Consider the following 18,541-nt stretch of genomic DNA (forward strand, 5'->3'; position numbering starts at 1 on the left):
TAACAAGTACGTTTGACTTTGTCTGCATCTGAACTTTATCTAATTTTCTCACTTGGCATCATCTTCTTCGTTGCTGGTGTTCTAAACTAAAAGTGTGATTTTCACTGCCTCAAAACGGTATTATTTCGAGAGAAACCAGACCCAAAAAAGGATCTTAAAATTAAAACAACAAGACATATTTAAAAAGTTGAGCTTTTATATAGTGCAATATCCACTAAACGTGCTCAAAGCGCTTTACAAAGGGTCTCTGACAAACAGCAACACGTAACGTGTAGAACAAGACATGACGTCTGTTAGGCGATACTACATTTTTTTCTGATGGGGAAAATGCTGTTAAAGACCAGGTACTCATTTTATACCTGAGTACCGTGAGAGACTGTGAGTGAAGAGCCTTTTCCAAGAACTCAAATTACGACGCTCACTCAGAGCCGGACTCGAACACAGGACCTTCTAATCCGAAGGCGAGTGTCATACAACCAGACCTCATAGCCGCACATCTTCGTTACTGCTGATGTTCTAAACTAAAATTCTGACTGCCATTGCCTCTAAACAGTATTATGTCCGGAGAAACCAGACACAAAAAAGGATTTTAAAATTAAACAAGCAATGTAAAACGTTTTTTTTTTGTCAGTGAGATGTTGTTTCAATCGATCGATATTTTGATGGCCAAATATTTTAAAATACGAGTTTCCGAGTTAATTGGACAACCCAGGCGTCAGCCGCAGTGCAGCTACCCAAAGTGAGCTAGGGCGAGGTGACTTGCTCAGGGCCACACAACGAGGCGGGTAGTCGAACTCGGTACCTTTTGGGTACGAACCAAAGACCGTTCCGCTGAGCCACGCTGCCCCTATATGTATGTTGCGCGAAAAAGGAATGATCGAGTCAATAAGGAATTGACAAATTGACGTCAGGGATGTATCAAATTGACAAAGTGTCAGATGTCAGTTCGGAGTTGAAACACCAGGTCAAATAAAACATCTTTTCAACAAGCACGACGTAAAAGGTCACTATGCTTTCCTGTTCTCGTAGTACTGCAGCTATGTGGTCTTGTGGTATGACACTCACATTTTGGATCGGAATGCCTACCTCCCCACACCCCTCTGAGCAGCGCGTAATTGAGTCCTTGAAAAAGGCTATTAACTCACATTCTCTCCTCAGACTCAGGCGTAAAATGAGTACCTGGCAGCAACTAGTGTTGTTTTTATTGGAACAAAATATAATATCGCATAGCAGTCGTCAGTCATGTTTCGTCCTACATGTTAAGTGTTGCTTTTGGCTAGGGACTCCTTGTAAAACGCTTAGAGCATATTTAGTGGATATAACGCTATACATGCTTAAACTGCTTTAGATCATCTACTGAGTACGATTCCCCCCACCCCCTACTTAGTTCACTTTGCGTCGCTGCACTACGGCTGACGTTTGGGTTATTCCAGGCTTCTCTTGGAAAAGACCCTAAAGACAAACTTCCCCAATGGAGGTAAATAAATTGATTTGACTTACATCTTTGGATAGAATTAGAACCTCAACTGGTCCTTTTGCAACCAGGTGGTATTCACGGTTCCATTGGTGTTCCATTTCATCTGGCTGTAATATGGAAGTAGAAAGACATGCATTGACCATGATTATGACGGTGATTATGGAACAAAAAGAAAAACAACAACCATACGGCGCAAATCATTTAGATTTGAGAATTTAAAAAAAAAATATTCATGGCTAAAGTGCGCACTGCAAGTTTGAGAGCTGTAACTTAATTGCAAATGACAAAGCGCAAAATGTCAAAAAACCTGCTGGAAATTTGTACACCCAATAATTTCCATGATACAAATTCCAATTTTCAAGGACATTGAGGGATTTATTTTGGTTGAAACATGTATCTAGTAGTCATATCATTCCCATCATTCTCTTTGCCGAAAAGCTAGGGCTTTAAAACTTGGTATGCGTATGGGGTTTTGCCAATGGTTGATTTTAGATTTATCTAAACTTCATTTTAATTTTCAAATTGATTGAAGAACAGCCGACGTGTACTTATTTGCAGGTTCGATAACCCAAATTATTAGTGAATCATCGTTATAATGGAAATGTTCTCGAACCAACGGAAAAAATATTGTCCATTGCAACAGTGTTAAATTAAACCTATAATTGCGTTGGGTTATCAGACCTGTAAATGTTTGCATTTCGGTAACAACGTATTTACATGGTGAGCTATTTACTATGCCACGTCGTGCATTTGATGCAGCATTTGATAATCATGACATATAACTTTAAAATAATTCAATGCATAAAACATGACAAAGGAATGTCCACCATTTATTTACAAGGTAACCTTTGACTCTTACAAGGTAACCTTGACTTTAAGTTTCGTATGATTTGGGTGCTTTTGGGTTGCATGTTTGAATTGCAGTCTCAACAGTTGGACAACATTCTTTCTTTGATGGCATTCGACTGTAATCGGATAACGTTTAAAATTTACCATGAGTATATTGACAGTAAATCACCCTAACCTTGTTCTTACTACGGACTAGAATAGCTGCAAATGATTTTGGTCAGGCATTCCTTATCAGGAATAAAAAAGTAACAGAACAAGCGAAAAAAATTAAAAGAAATTACAGTGATTGTATTTCTCTCTCTCTCTCTCTCTCTCTCTCTCTCTCTCTCTCTCTCTCTCTCTCTCTATCTCTCTCTCTCTCCCTCTCAGAGAGAGAGAGAAATACAATCACTGTAATTTCTTTTAATTTTTTTCGCTTGTTCTGTTACTTTTTTATTCCTGATAAGGAATGCCTGACCAAAATCATTTGCAGTTATTCTAGTCCGTAGTAAGAGCAAGGTTAGGGTGATTTACTGTCAATATACTCATGGTAAATTTTAAACGTTATCCGATTACAGTCGAATGCCATCAAAGAAAGAATGTTGTCCAACTGTTGAGACTGCAATTCAAACATGCAACCCAAAAGCACCCAAATCATACGAAACTTAAAGTCAAGGTTACCTTGTAAGAGTCAAAGGTTACCTTGTAAATAAATGGTGGACATTCCTTTGTCATGTTTTAAGCATTGAATTATTTTAAAGTTATATGTCATGATTATATATCTTCCATTCTCTTTCGCTCTCAATTATATATATATATATATATATATATATATATATATATATATATTATATATAATATAATATATATATATATAATATATATATATATATATATATATATATATATATATATATATATATATATATATATATATATATATATATATAAGTCTCTCTTGTTTTGCAACTTTTTCATTTACCATATTTTTTTATTACTAACTACTATAACTAAATAAGACCCCGTCCGACATAATCAATTTTAATGATAAGTGTTAACATTGTTATTTAACTGTCAAATCATTGTAACGATATTATCAGATCATGTTTCACCGAAGTTAGGACATATTGGATAAAAGCTGCATTATGAAAACTCGCCAAGGCAAGAGAATCAAGGAGAGGGGGAAAGGGCTCAAATATTCACCTATAATTGGACTGGAAAGGATATAAACATTTCTTAGGAATATGTTGACTCATTTTTTCTTGCTTTTGTTCTTTTTGTTCTTGTTTTTGTTCTTAATCTTGTTGTTGTTGTTGTTATTGTTGTTGTTGTTGTTGTTGTTCTTCTTCTTCTTCTTCTTCTTCTTCTTCTTCTTCTTCTTCTTCTTCTTCTTCTTCTTCTTCTTCCGCTTCTTAGTTCCAAATCTTCATATTCGATAAGATCGCGCAGCGGCATTGGGAACTCGTTCAAAATTTCATAAGCGAGGAGCTTAAAAATCTTTCCTTAAAGTAGATTGTCTCAGTGTACTTCAGAAAGTGTGATGAAATGTGCGTATAATGAATTTGCCACTATCCACCATTTCACAACAAACACAGTGAACCTTTTCACTAAAGTGTCACATGATATGTTAATCAGAAAATGGATAGATTCCATATTATGAGGCGAGCACAGCAACAACAAAAAAAGACAGCTTAGCGTTAGCGAAAAGTCGTTTTCTATTGTTAAACAATCACAAAAAAGTACTCCATATTCTAGTTTGAAAATATCAAAATGACAAATTAGGAATTATGCACTTCGCAAAGTCCCAGGTTTGAGAGTTTTTGCCAAGATGAAGGTCATTTACATAGATGTTTATTTTAAGGACGATTTTTCTGTCCAAATTTTTTGAACGCGTGTTTTTGCAGAGAACGGCAGTTAACTAGATACATGGTGCGGCATTGGCAGAAGTGTGTCGACAGACTTGGCTGTTACGTAGAGAAATGAAGGACGAGTCAAGGTATGAACACGTGCAAGAATTTTGTTGATAGCATAAAAAACGCGGATTTTACAGGCATTTTTCGGTTAATTATGAAAGAGCCCTCGTAGATAAAATTAGTCTCCCGACATGTAAGCTTAAACAAACAGTATCTAGTTGTAATTAAGACACTTACGTCTGAGGTTGATCCTTTGTGCATGAACCCCATGGGCTTGTTCACACATCCTGAAGTCAACTTGTATTCTCTTAGTTTGTGGACTGAAGAAACAGAAGAGTAACATTAAACCAAGACAAACACACAACTTTACATAAAACAGTATTATAGACATCGTTCAACCGTATTCTTCAGTCTTTTGTTTGTATCCTGACGAATGAAAACGACTACTATATATGAGGTTTTTTTTTCCTTTTAATCACCGATGGCTGTAAAGAACATGTTCGTGTCTTATCTTGTTGCAAGGTCAAGCAATATTAAACGTGGTCAGGGAATGGTGGTCGAGCGAGCGGACCCGGCTATGGGCCTTGGGTTAGAACATTCTGCACTCAATAATCTACTCTAGTGTATCACATAGAATGGGGGGGGGGGGGGGGGGGGTGGTACTATTAGAAAGGGAGGGGTGCATTTTGTCCAAACTTCAATAGAAAGGGGTGTCGGAACAGAAGGTGTGTGTGTTTGGGGGGGGGGGTGGTGGGCGGTACGAACAAGTTTGGGGGAGAGGGGGGGGGGATGGGGAAAATTCGGAAAGAAATTGATGGGGGGGGGGGGGGGGGGGGCGTCTTTTTTATAAAATTATAGAGTACCCAGATTGGTGGAAATCAGTTACTTGTAAAGAATATAAGATGTAAGATGCTCATTCAGCACTACTTTCTTTTATTGAATGTTGCCTTTTGGCGTAATCATACACCGTGCACATTAAAGCGCAGGCAGGTTAGAAAGGAAAGTGGCAATTAATCACATTGATATAACGTTAACATCATAATGTTTTCGACGATTATCAGTTATGATCGCAAATAAAGAAGCTCATTAAAAACTTTTTTGTGTATAATAGATCCTGAGTGAAGTCGAGCTTTTTTTAATGACCCGTTGTCTACCTTGCAGTCATTTGATAATTGGGTCTGATAATCTGGCGGAAAGTACTTTGCAAAAACTGGCGTCCTATCCAAAGGTGGAAAACATTTGCTTTTTATCAATTTCTCGCTATAAAAACCGGGATAAACACCGGCTCCATGGGTCTATTGGCTCCTAAGAACTACTTGTAAGTGATAAATTCCTCTCTAACTCTTTGCCGATTACTTACTTCTCCCAGAGAGTACATAGTAAAATCTCTCTGGAGCCTTTCCTTGGTAGGCCAGGTGGCGGTTGTCGTCATATCTGTCCAAAAAAAAAAAGAAAATAATAATAAAAAGTAAATAACAAATTTATTTGGAAACATGTGAACTGAAAAACAATATAGATATCTAAGAAGAACAAATAAAGAACAACAGGAAAAAAGAACCATGCAAAGTTACATTGTCCAAGCTATGAGAAAATTGAAATTTAAGATTGTACTTCACATGGCCACGAGGAACATAGAGAAGAATTAAAGCAGCTGATATACAGAGAAGTGGTAAGACATGGAATGAGATAAAAAAGTTAGCCCAGAATAGAGAAGGATGGAAACTGTTTGTCTGTGGCCTATACCCTGACCCAGGATGAAAAAGGCAATGATGATGATGATGTTGATGATTTTTTCAATGCAAATAGCTGTGCGTGGACTATGCATTCTCTTCTCCCAAAAGATAAAGATAAAGATAAAATTCCCTTTATTCATCCCCAGGGGAAATATTTGTCTCTAGGGTCGATTCCAAGAGAATACTGGAATAACTCTGGCGTCTGCCGCAGTGCAGCGCCGCAATTTGAGCTAGAGCGAGGTGACTTCCTCAAAGACACACAGCGCAGCGGCGGGTGATCGAACCCGGTGTACCTTTCGGGTACGAAGCAAAGACCTTACCGCTGAGCCACACTGTCCCTACAAAAGTATCATAGTATGGAACGTACTGAATAAAATAATGTGGGCAATTCAGGTTTTACAAAATTGTGACTATGCATGTTTTTCCATCTTTGTCACCGGAGTAATACTGCTTGAAGCTCGAAGGAATTAAGTAACGATAAGTGGTCTTGCGGCATGACACTCGCTTTTGCATCGGAAGGTCCTGGGTTCGAGCCTCGTAAAATGAGTAACAGGCTGTTGACAGCGTTGTCATTGTCAGAAAAATTTTTAATATTGCCTAACAGGCGCCATGTCTCGTTCTACATGGTAGCTGTCGGTTAGGGATCCTTTGTAAGCGCTTTGAGCACGTTTAGTGGACATTGCTTCATATAAAAGCTTATTTTTTAATGCTTTTATTCCACTCGATAAAACATATAGATAGACTTAACATAAGATTCATATTCCTGAATATGAATAATTTTTTAGAATCAATTGAAGGTTGCTTTTCCAAAACTCGTTTAGTCAATTTTACTACTGTTTGAGATTTCCAATCCGTGAGATAAATTGAAACGTAAATTTCATTTTAATCATCAAATGGTACAGGAATTTTCCTAGATTTGTTTGAATTTGAAGTTTAAATATGTTAAAACAAGAGACTGAATGAGGAATTTTAGGGGAAATAATCCTTTGGAAAAACGGAATTAGGGAGTTTCCATTCCATTTACCTTTCATAGGCGACAACTTTGGCCACTTCCTCTATCATTTCTGTAGGGAACAAATGTTTGAACGCCTTGGTCGTTTTCAACAGCCACGTGACCTAAGAAGAGTTGAAATAATATTATGAGAATTTGAGTAATGTTGTTGCTCGAAGCTCGAAGAAATAAATAATGTGAAATTGAATGTAAGCTTCAATTTGATATACGAAAACCGGTAAAATGGACGTTTCTCCTTTATCAACAAAACAGGATGAATGAAACACTACAGAAGAATCAGATAATGTGGTCGTGGCGTTGTTAAGATGAATCAAAAGACAACAATAGAGAATAACATTTTTTCGCGGCGATGGGGCTCGAACCCGCTACCTTACTGGTACGACAACTCCGCCTGTCCGGAGAGCAGAGCGTAGCGCCATGTCAGAGCTATCCAGCACTCTCTAATGTCTTCTGGCACTTTCCTACTCACTTTATAATTTCTTGTTATTATCAACGTACATGCCTGCTCCATTCACTTATTTTCTGAATTAATATCATATAGAAAAAACGATATCTCTCACAAAATACTTTCTGCTAGATCAAACAAACATGACCCAATTACCTCTGAGAGAGACGAAAAATCCCGTGTCCAAATCATTTTGTTATGGGCATGAAATAGACGTGCCAAATGACCAGTTTAATCCCTACTTTAGGCCAAGATATTAGTACACGGATGTAACACAGCGATAATGAAATGATCTTTTCAATTTAATAATTTTTTTTTTAACGGAGGTACATAAAAATTCATACCAGATTGATGATGATTATGATGATGATTATGATGATGATGATGATGATGATGATGATGATGATGATGAGGAGGAGGAGGAGGAGGAGGAGGAGGAGGAGGATGGTGATGTTGATGATGAGATAAAGTTGAAGAAATAGATAATGCTTATAAAGATTATGATAAGGATGATGGCGATAAAGATGATGATGGTGATGATGTGATGATGATGATGATGATGATGATGATGACGACGACGACGACGACGACGATGATGATAATGATAATGTCTAGGGTGTTGACAAATTTGTAGTTGCTGTTGATTGTGATACTGATCCTTCTTCTTCTTCTTCTTCTTCTTCTTCTTCTTCTTCTTCTTCTTTTTCTGCTGCTGCTGCTGCTGATGATGATGATGATGATGATGATGATAATGATAATAATGATTATGATGATGATGATAATCGCGATTATGATGATGATGATGATGATGATGATGATGATGATGATGATGATGATGATGATGATGATGATGATGATGATGATGATGATGATGATGATGATGATGAGGATGATGATGATGATGATAACGACGACGACGAAGATATTGACAATGAAGATGATGATTATCATCCATTTGATGACCTTGAACGTTTTAAAGAGAAAAAACTCATTTACGACGGCGGTTATAAATATTGGCTTTAGTTCATTTGAGTGTATCGTAGTCCCCATTATGGTATCATTGTATCAATCATTAATCACATCCCTCTCTGTAAATGACGGTGAGGACCTGACTTGGTTGCACAGGACCAATGTCGAATTCAAATCAAGAAGCAGCGAGAACGTTCTTTGACTAGATTAGTGATATCTATCGGAAAACACTCACATGCTTTTGGTTTATGCGACCTTTTGGTAAGTGACAACTATCATTCTTTAAGTATCTCATTTCTGACGTGCTCTGGAAAAACACATAGATATTTAGAAATTTGGTCAGAAAATTCGTCCGTCAAATATCGATCGATTTAAATGACCCTCATCTTAGCAAAGGTTTTGCGAAGTCCCAGGATTGAAAGTTTTTGCTAAGGCGAGAGTCATTTAAATCGATCGATATTTGAAGGACGAGTTTTCTGGCCAAATTTATAAATATGTGTTTTTCAAGAGTACAGCAGATTTGTCTTGGGTATAACAGGCACCGACAGGTTATTGATCTATAAGACAGATTTGCGCATAAATGATTGGTTTTTGTTAAAGTATTGTCAAACTAACTTAACTTATCGACTCCGATACATCCCTCTTACCCCCTTTTAAAAATTCCAGGATTTCTTCGGGATAGACACAAACAAGCCAAAACTACTAGGGGCTGATACACGTGTAGCGTCAGCTTAATTAAAATTAAGACAATGAACTCAGATTATTCCGATGTCCTAATTACGGAACTCGGAACTCGTACCAATCTTCCAATTTACTCTGTGACATTTATACAAGGGGTACGGTATTATTCTTGTCTCTTTGTCGCACCAAAACACCAAGTGCAGATTCTAAGTTCGCCACCCACTGTCAACCAGTTAACTGTTGTACTCTGGAAAAACTCGTATTTAAAAATTTGGCTAGAAAACTCGACCTTCAAATATCGACCGATATAACTGACCCTCATCTTGGCAAAAAACTCCCAAACCTGGGACTTCGAGAAGTCTTTTTTAAGTCCCAGACTTGAGAGTTTTGTTGTTGTTCTTGTTGTTGTTGTTGCCAAAATGAGGATCACCGATTGATATTTGAAGAACGAGTTTTCTAGCCAAATTTTTAAATAAGAGTTTTTCCCCCCAGAAAACAGCAGTTAACTGGTTAACCAATCTGTCTTGGTTTAGTTTGTCCGACTTACGCAAGGCACGACAAGTTAATCATTGATCACGTGATCACACAACAAAAAATAACAAACAAAAAAATCCCGTAAAAATAAATAAAACAAAAACAAACAAAAAAACGTAACAGACAATTGTAAACTCCTGCCTTGCATTTTTTCCAACTTTTACGTGACAATGTTGTTTTTTTATCGGAGACAAGGAACACTGAGTGAATTCGATTATAACAATGGGACTGAATTTAACAATGTAATGAAAACGGCCTTTTGGAGAACACAAGAGCAGAAAGAAGACAGCTGTTTGTATTGCCATTGTAGTTGTGCAAATGTCTCCAAGGATATGTCCTTACACGACATACGGACGTTATTATTAGTTTGTTGGTCTCTCACTGGGTGTACTCGCCAGGATGTATCGTCTTTGCTGACTATTTATTTAACATACATTCACTTACAGGGCATACCCTGTTCTGGGACAATGTATTGAGGAAACCAAATATGTTAGTAAATATTCATCTGCTCCTGCGAACTCATTAACTGACGACCCGAAGTCTTCGGGGGGATTTTTGTGTCTGCTTTGTTTTGTCGTTATAACGAACACTTCATTAAAATCTTTCACAATGTCATGCTATGAACTTTCACATTTTTACATTTCCAAAATGAAATTGGAATATTCTAATAAGGTAGTACATCAGCACTTTGAAATGTACAATTATCTTATCTAGGGATTCGGAGAGGGATAGTGATAGGTAAGGGGTGGGGATGGTTTGGGGATGAAAATGTATTTAAAAAGGTAAGGGGGGGGGATGGGGGTTGATGTTTTTTCTTTCTTTTGTTATATATCATCACACATTGAGTTGTGGAGATGCGTGTTGGGTAATACTGTGCAGCAAATCGTTTATAAGGAGATTGTGTTCCAGTATCAAGGTATTCCTCATCTGGGTTTCAGGGCAATCGAATCCAGTCTATTTTCCTTTTCATTCTAGTCAGACCGAGTATTCCAACCCTGCATCATGGTGAGTTTTGATAACGTTTTAACTCATTCTTGTCGTGCTCAAAATATTTTAAATTTTTGTTGGTTTCTATATGTAATTATTTGCAGGTCTGATAACCCAATTGTTATGGTCTCATTGTTGTAATGGAATTAAATACTCTCAAACCTACGCAACTATCGTCCATTACAACAATGTTAAATCTGGCCCTTAATTGCATTCGGTTATCAGACCTGCTAATTTCTGCACATAGGTTGGTGTTGTTTTACGATTTATCTTCACTGTGAGATTTTTGAATCCATGGCCTTTAATTCTGTCACGAGAATTTGTCACTTAAGTTACTAAATCTCCTCTGTGTGGTATTAGAATTTGTAATATACATTTTATGAATCCAAGAAACACAATTTTGGGATAAAACTCTTGTTTTCTCATATTCCTCCTTCTTTATTCATGCGCGGTCTTACAAGGTGTAAATTTACTAGTTCTACGGATCACAATTATTTGAAAAAAATGTTGTTACCATATGTTCTTTGTCACCCTTTGAGCAATGCCAGCTTAGACTAAGCCATGTATTTGTTCTAAGATCATTGATCCATATCCACAATATTGAAAAGAGTAAATTGCTATATAAAATTTCTAATTAATGTGTTATTGTATCTGTACTGGAGATATGATGTATAACTTGTGACCGTGCAAATATTATGTGTTTCTTGTCTTAATACATCATGCGTATTGCGTATTGCGTATTGCGCTAAAGTAAGCCATAATAACAAGTTCATGAATTCAACTGTGATGGAAAACTGAAAAATGTTCTTGTAGTTATATTCAATGTTTTTATTGGTATGAAAAACTTATTCAGCTATTATTTAGCTAGTTGTAGTTTACTGGAAGCAAATACTACATCAACACTTTATGATCTTAAGAAAGGCGATGGTATAATTTACATTCAAACTATCTATACCAATTTTTATTAATGCTATTTATGTGTTTTGAATTAGGAGCTAAGAATGATTTTATCATTCTGGGGCAAATTGTATATTCTGCATTGTTATTTCTAAGTAAGCAGTTGTAGTCCTTCAGAGCGATTAGGCCCATGGAGTTAGAGTTTATCCCAGTTTAAATAGCGTAAAATGGACAATAGGAATTGCTTGCTACCCTTTGGAAAGGACACTATTCTACTGCTGAATAATTCCCGACCTGCAATAAGTACACGTTGGACACAATAAAACAACTAAAGACATTTTGAAGCTTCAAAATACTCATGCTTAATGAGGCAAACAAGACAAATATTTTCCTAAGTTAACAAAACAAAAGAAAAGAAAAAATCTGTTATATCTCTTTTCAATCATTCAAAGAAAACTTATAGTTTTACACTTATAAGTAGTGATTTGTTTATTTTAAAACAATTTCGGTTATTAATCGGCTGTAGTAGCCATCGTTAACTTTTTGCCTGAAACTGACCAAAAATTTACGTCAAAAGACAAGTCTATGACCACAAAAGAAAACAAATCGTGAGTTGTATACAATAGTTCAACCAATGGAATCACTTGTTTCCTTGAGTTATACTAACGACAACTCACAAAATTGTGCACATACCTAAAAATGACGTCAAACTATAAGTCCTGGTTGGTTCTAGTGTCAGGCTAGTTAAGTGTCAAGTTAAGGCTACGGTCTATTCCAAGGTGTGCAAATAGTCCAAAATAAGTGGTATGACGTAGCTGAGCGGGTTTTCAAAGTCACCTACTCTTCTTCCTTACTTGTACCCTTACAACCTCTTTAAATATCATATACAGACCTGCAAACTGTTACGAAAACTCCGCAGAGTTACTAAATTTTGGCTCAAATTTCAAAACTTCATGAGCATCTATAAGTCATTAAAACTTATTTTAATATAGACTAGATTTGACACCAGACAAGATTATTGTCAGGATTTGAAGTGATATTTGATTCTTGTGAGGGTAAATTGATAATTTTTAAATTTATCGATAGCGATGACAACATTAATCTTCTAAAAATTACGAAATTTTAAATTTTCAAGTAGGCAGATCAGACCATAAACCTAGTACCAGACAAGTAGAAAGAAAAATACACTTTAAAAATATCCCCCAAAATCAGACTGCCTCGATGCAGGGTGATATTTTTGGATGCCCCCCCCCTCCCCTTATATTATTCTTTTTGTTTTATCTGGCACTGTTTTATAATACCTTTTCAGAGCTTTATCTTACATCATCAGAACCTACTGGTTTTTTTATTACTTTTACATATCAGGGGTCGCGATAGCTCAGTTGGTAGAGCACTCGCTTTACAACCAAAGCGACCGAGATCGATCCCGGCTGCAGTCGAGATTTTTTTCTGAGAATTACTCATAAACGCGGATGGCAAAAAAAAAAAAACAATAACAAAGATCTGAGTGACGTCTACTTCGCACTATCAATTAACCAGAATATAACAGTTCAAGGTTACACATAGCTTTGCGTGTAAGGTCAGTTATACTTCCTGATGGCAATGTTGTGAGCTTTTTAGCCAAGCGCATACTATCTATTGCTAACGATTATTTGCAATTTTAATAACAATTCTGATTATTTAAATTATTTCTCTCTTCCTACCCCCCCCTTCCTCCTCCGTCTCTCCCCCCCCCCCCCGCCCCCCCCCCCCCCCCACATACACTGTCTAAAAACAGTTGCCTATTGTAGTCCTCCTCTGCCTGGCCTCCTCCCAAGTCCTGGGTTCAGCCATTCACAGCAGCGCACACGGAGATGCCCACGCTGATCAGTGAGTCAATAAATATTTTTAAAATCTATTTTCTCTCAATAGGGTTCAACAATCGTGACGTCACTTCCCTCGTAATTATGCATAGTAACTGGTTCTAAACTATCGCAACAATAGCGGACGCCATTTAAACTCCATCACCGCCCTTATGAAATACTTCTTCGACGAGTATAAAAGTGTATCCAGAGGAGGAAAACATAATAAATCTGTTTATGTTTTGACTTTTATATCATTCTGATCACTTGACATGTGAAAAAGTTCTAGACCGAATGAATAATAAATAGTACCGATTTTCTTTGTTTAGAACCAATCTGCTGGTTGCTGGGCGGACGTGACATCAGGCTATTGAATCCCATTCATTTAAATTTATTTCCCCTTTATACCTTAGAAACTTTTTAACGTTCTCTCCTGCTGTTATTACATTAAAAAATCTATATTCTCTCATTCATTTAAGTTCATTTCCCCTATATACCTTAGAAGACTCTTTTAACTTTTTTCTCCTGTTCAGTCTCTTCCTCCAACCTCCTTCTTCTCTCCCTCTTCTTCTTTTTCATCTACTTTAGCGAGCACAAAGCTGCGCATGCAACTCAGTGAGATTTTTGGGTTTTAAAATCAAATCTGTATAAACGGAGAGCCCGCAATCATTGCGGGAAAATAATGGCAAGTAAGAACAAGCATTCATCAATGTTGATTATCATACTACTGTACTGTATTGTTAAAATTAACCAAGATAGAGATCAATCTTTTAAGCCATCAACAATCAAAATCGGTCCGGTAATAAAGTCTGTTGGCGCGCGCAAATGAATTTGGCAATTGGACGATGAGATGGCGATTCACCATATTATAGGATCAATCATTAAGCCCTTTCAGATTTTAAAATAATCATTTGAGTGAACATTTGATAGAAATCATCATTAATTAAAAGTTAAGTTTGAAATTAATCCTTTATCAATTTGTAAAAAAAAATTAAATCAATTTTAGAGTTCTCAGCAATTCTGTGGCCATTGGCAACAACAAACAAATTATCATAAGATGTAGGGAACAACTTTGACCGCCAACTTATTTTTTTAAAAAGAAAATTATGTGAGCATTTAAATAGCGCAAAATCCACTAAAATGTGCTCGAAGCGCTTTAAAGGTCTCTCTGACCAACAGCAACGCGTAACATATAGAACGAAACATGACGCCTGTAAGGCGATATCACATTTTTTCCGACATAGACAACGTTGTTAACGACAAGGTACTCATTTTACACCTGAGTACGATGAGAGGATGTGATAAAGAGCCTTTTCGAGGACTCAACTATGCGCCGAGCGAGGCTCGAACCCAGGACCGAAAGCGAGTGTCACACCACAAGTCCAGATAGGGCACAAACAGATTCTCTCCATTCGTTTAAATTTATTTCCTCTTCATACAGTATGGAAAAATATTGGACTTTAATCTCTTCCTCTTTCTCTTCTCTCCTACCCCATTTACCCTCTTTTCATCTCTTTTCCGTCGTTTCTTTTCTCCACCGGAGCTGTTCCCACTATCCTCAACAACAGGGGTAACAGAGTCACCCGCCTGACCAACCCAAACCTTGAATTCCTTGAAGTGGTAGTAGACTTATTTGAAGTCCCAGGTTGGACAGTTCTTACAAGATGAGGGTTAGTTTGATAAATTTCACCGTACTCAGGTGTAAAATCAGTACCTGGCTGTTAGCAGCGTTGTTTCTGTCCGAAAACACTGAATATCGTATAACAGACGTCATGTCCCGTCCTACATGTTAAGTCTTGCTGTTGGCCAGGGACCCATTGTAAAGCGCTATGAGCACGTTTAGTGGGGTTGCGCTATATATATATATATATATATATATATATATATATATATATATATATATATATATATATATATATATATATATATATATATATATATATAAGCTCAGGTAGATAGATAAATAGATAAATAAATAATAATTTTTTTTTCTCCCTTTCTCGCTTTCTTCCCAGCAACTATGCTGCCGACAGTACCCACGCCGATGGTGGCTACCACGAATCATCAGTAACAAAGGATTCCGGCTACGCTTATGCTAAAGGATACGGTCACGGCGACAGCTACGGAAGCGCCGTCCACGGTTACCCCGCATACGGTTACGAGGAGGCTACGGAAACTACGGAAAGCACGGTTACGGTTACGGCTACCCAGCCGGCCACTATTATGGAGGATACGGTTCCAGTTACGGTTATCCAGCCTACGGTACTCACGGCAACTACGCTTACGCCTACGACAAAGGCTACGGCTACGATCGCATCAACAACTACAACAAAGATTACAGATACAACCACGATGCCGCCCACCAAGCCGGTAACTACCACGCTGGAAGCCACAACGATTACAACAGCTACGCTGCCCCAGCTCCTACGGTTACGGCCACCCTAGTTATTACTCCGCCTCACCATTCCTCCACACCGTCCACAAGAGAAGCGCCGGCTACGGCGGTTATTACGGCTACCCCGCTTACAACGGCTACAACAGATACGGATACGGTTACAGCGGCTACCCCGCTTACAACGGTTATCATGGCAACGGTTACTATGGCAACGGCTACCGCGGATACGGTTATGGCTCTCCCGCTTATAGATACGGCAATTACAGATACGGCTACAACGGCTACCCCGCCTACCACTAAGAGTTATATCCCTTGGGTATTTTAGACTCTAGAGCGATGTAGCTTTTCTTCCTGGTACCTTTCGATACCTGGAAGGACTGAGTGCGCGCTCTCTAGTCTTTCTCGTCATAATTATATATAGTTCTTTCAAATTACTCATATTTTTTTTTCTGAGGAATTACAATAAAAAGGCGAATAAAAGGAAACATGAATAAATGATTCCATTTTTATGACTTTTATCAAATGTTGGTTGTGCCTGATTATTCTTTCATTATCATTTTTTTCTGTTATTAATTTTTCCTGCCTGTTTGTCTATCTGAAACCTTAACAGCGTTAAGCTAATCTCGTCTTATTCATGCCATACTGCTGATGTTAATGGGGGCAATGGTGTTGTCGACGACGACGATGACAACGATCGATTATGATGATATAGTGATGGTGATGGTGGTCCTGGTGTTGTGAAGATAAGATGATGAAGATAATGGTGGTGGTGGTTGTGGTGGTGGTGATGATGATGATGATGATGATGATGATGATGATGATGATGAGTGATGATAATGTTAAAGATGAGATGATGATGATGATGATGATGATGATGATGATGATGATGATGATGATGATGGTGATGATGAATGTGATGTGATGATGATGATGATGATGATGATGATGATGATGATGCGATTGTGATTGATGATGATGATGATGATGATGATGATGATGATGATGATGATGATAATGAATGATGTGATGATGGTGATGATGATGATGATGACGATGATGATGATGATGATGATGATAGATGATGATGATGATGATGATGATGATGATGATGATGATGATGACGATGAGAATAATGTGGATAATGATAATAATAACCGAGTAAAGTAAACGCGTATGTGTTGATAGAGATAGAAGTCACAGTGAGTTTTGTTTTAATACTAATATAATTAAACAACAAAAACTCACCCGCTTTATATGTTCATTTGTACGGTACACTGGATTTGTTTCTAACACCTCCTGTAATTCAATGCTGAGCTGTAAATGAGAGAAAGAACTGAATAATTAATCAACATTATCAACGACACAGTCCACCAACAACTTAAGGTAAGGATGTCGTCACATTACTGTTACAAAATCTGTAGTCGGTAAGAACACACACAAAACAAGCCAGAATATAAAAGATCATAAGTTCAAATCTACATAGAACTCACCTAGAAAGACACCTAGGAGTCATGACCTAGTTATAATCCAGCACCTTGTGTATATTATAAAGTAGAGAATCGAAACTCAAATTCAAGGGGGTTTCTTCTATGACAACATTCTGCTTTAGCTTTATCTGAACATCAAATTATAATTTAAAAATTACTTCCTTCCGCCACGGCATCATAAGATACCGCCGCCTAGGCATTCCATGAAGGAATATAGATAATCCATCAAACAGGATGTTTGATGTCAACAGGAATCACCCATGTTGTCAAGTGAGCAAATAGGGGTTATTAATCTTGCCAAAGGGGAGAAAACGAAAGTACCTGAAGCGGGGCTCGAACCCGGGACATTCCTGATCACAGCGCAATTTCTTGACCACTCGGCCAATTCTCCCCCCACTTACAACCCACCTAGAAAGGCACCGAGGGGTCATGACCTAGGTTTGTTCCATCACCTTTAGAGTGTAAGAAGTAGAGAACCGAAACTCATGTTCAAGAGGATTTCTTCTATGACAACTTTCTGTTTTAGATCTATCGGAATATCATAATTGTCCTGCTAGACCGTCCAGTGGTATGACACTCGCTTTCGGATCGGAAGGTCCTGGGTTCGAGCCTCGCTTGGCGCATAGTTGAGTCCTTGGAAAAGTCTCTTTACTTACATTTCCTCACCGTACCCATATTAAGATGCGTAGAATTTACAAAGTAGTACAACTTATTAAGTGACGGTTTGGGTCTTTTCTAAAAAGAAAATACTAATGACCTATATTGGGCAGTTTTTATCATTTTGTATCGTCATTATGGGATAAACACAACATTATCTGTGTTGATACCCGTTTTGCGTCCTAATTTGGGGGTATGGCATCAAAAAGTATTATACGCGGTTTAGCTTAAAGATTAAGAATTCTGGCTGGAAACAATCATATCACTAATAAAAAACTGAAAACAAAACAACCCCCCTCCCCCAACCAAAAAACCAACAAAAAAATTAAACGAAACCACCCCAAAAAAATCAACAAAAAAACAAAAAACAAAAAATAAATAACTAACCCCCCCCCCCCCCCCCCCAAAAAAAAAACAAAAAAAAAACAAAAACAAAACAAACAAACAAACCCAACAATCCCCCAAAACAACAACAAAAAAAAAGCCCTAATGCAATTAACACAAATCAAAGGGAAAATTCCTCACCCTTACCCCTAACCTCAAAAGGAAACAAAAAAATTAAAATAAGACCAACAAAAAAGAAAGAAAAATAACCAACAAGACAATAAACAAAAACAAAAACAAAAGTAGGACCCCCTCCCACAAAAAAAAAAAAGAAAAAAAGATGACAGTATTGCTCGGGAAG

The 18,541-nt window shown here is 37.4% G+C and overlaps 2 protein-coding genes across 2 annotated transcripts in view; one reads left to right on the plus strand and one right to left on the minus strand.

Annotated features, from left to right (window-relative positions):
- The window catches only part of LOC144970560 (uncharacterized), a gene marked incomplete in the record, with an annotated part of 124,031 nt that overhangs the window by 20,646 nt on the left and 84,844 nt on the right, over positions 1-18,541 (minus strand). Inside the window, 5 exon segments of the mRNA XM_078910322.1 lie at positions 1,501-1,584; positions 4,456-4,538; positions 5,579-5,652; positions 6,976-7,067; positions 16,958-17,026. Coding sequence (XP_078766448.1) covers positions 1,501-1,584; positions 4,456-4,538; positions 5,579-5,652; positions 6,976-7,067; positions 16,958-17,026 — 402 coding nt within the window.
- On the plus strand, positions 10,449-16,235 carry LOC144972010 (uncharacterized). Its single transcript, XM_078913095.1, has 3 exons — positions 10,449-10,597; positions 13,254-13,345; positions 15,333-16,235. Exons 1-3 carry the CDS (start codon positions 10,595-10,597, stop codon positions 15,760-15,762), a joined length of 525 nt encoding a protein of 174 aa, XP_078769221.1. The 5' UTR covers positions 10,449-10,594; the 3' UTR covers positions 15,763-16,235.

This window comes from Berghia stephanieae, chromosome 4, assembly GCF_034508935.2.
Source record: "Berghia stephanieae isolate SIO BIC M18660-M18661 chromosome 4, UCSD_Bste_1.3, whole genome shotgun sequence".
NCBI lineage: Eukaryota > Metazoa > Mollusca > Gastropoda > Nudibranchia > Aeolidiidae > Berghia > Berghia stephanieae.

Coding starts and splice junctions, on each gene's coding strand:
- LOC144972010 (XM_078913095.1), top strand. Junction 13,346..15,332: donor GGAGATGCCCACGCTGATCA/GTGAGTCAATAA, acceptor CTTTCTTCCCAG/CAACTATGCTGCCGACAGTA.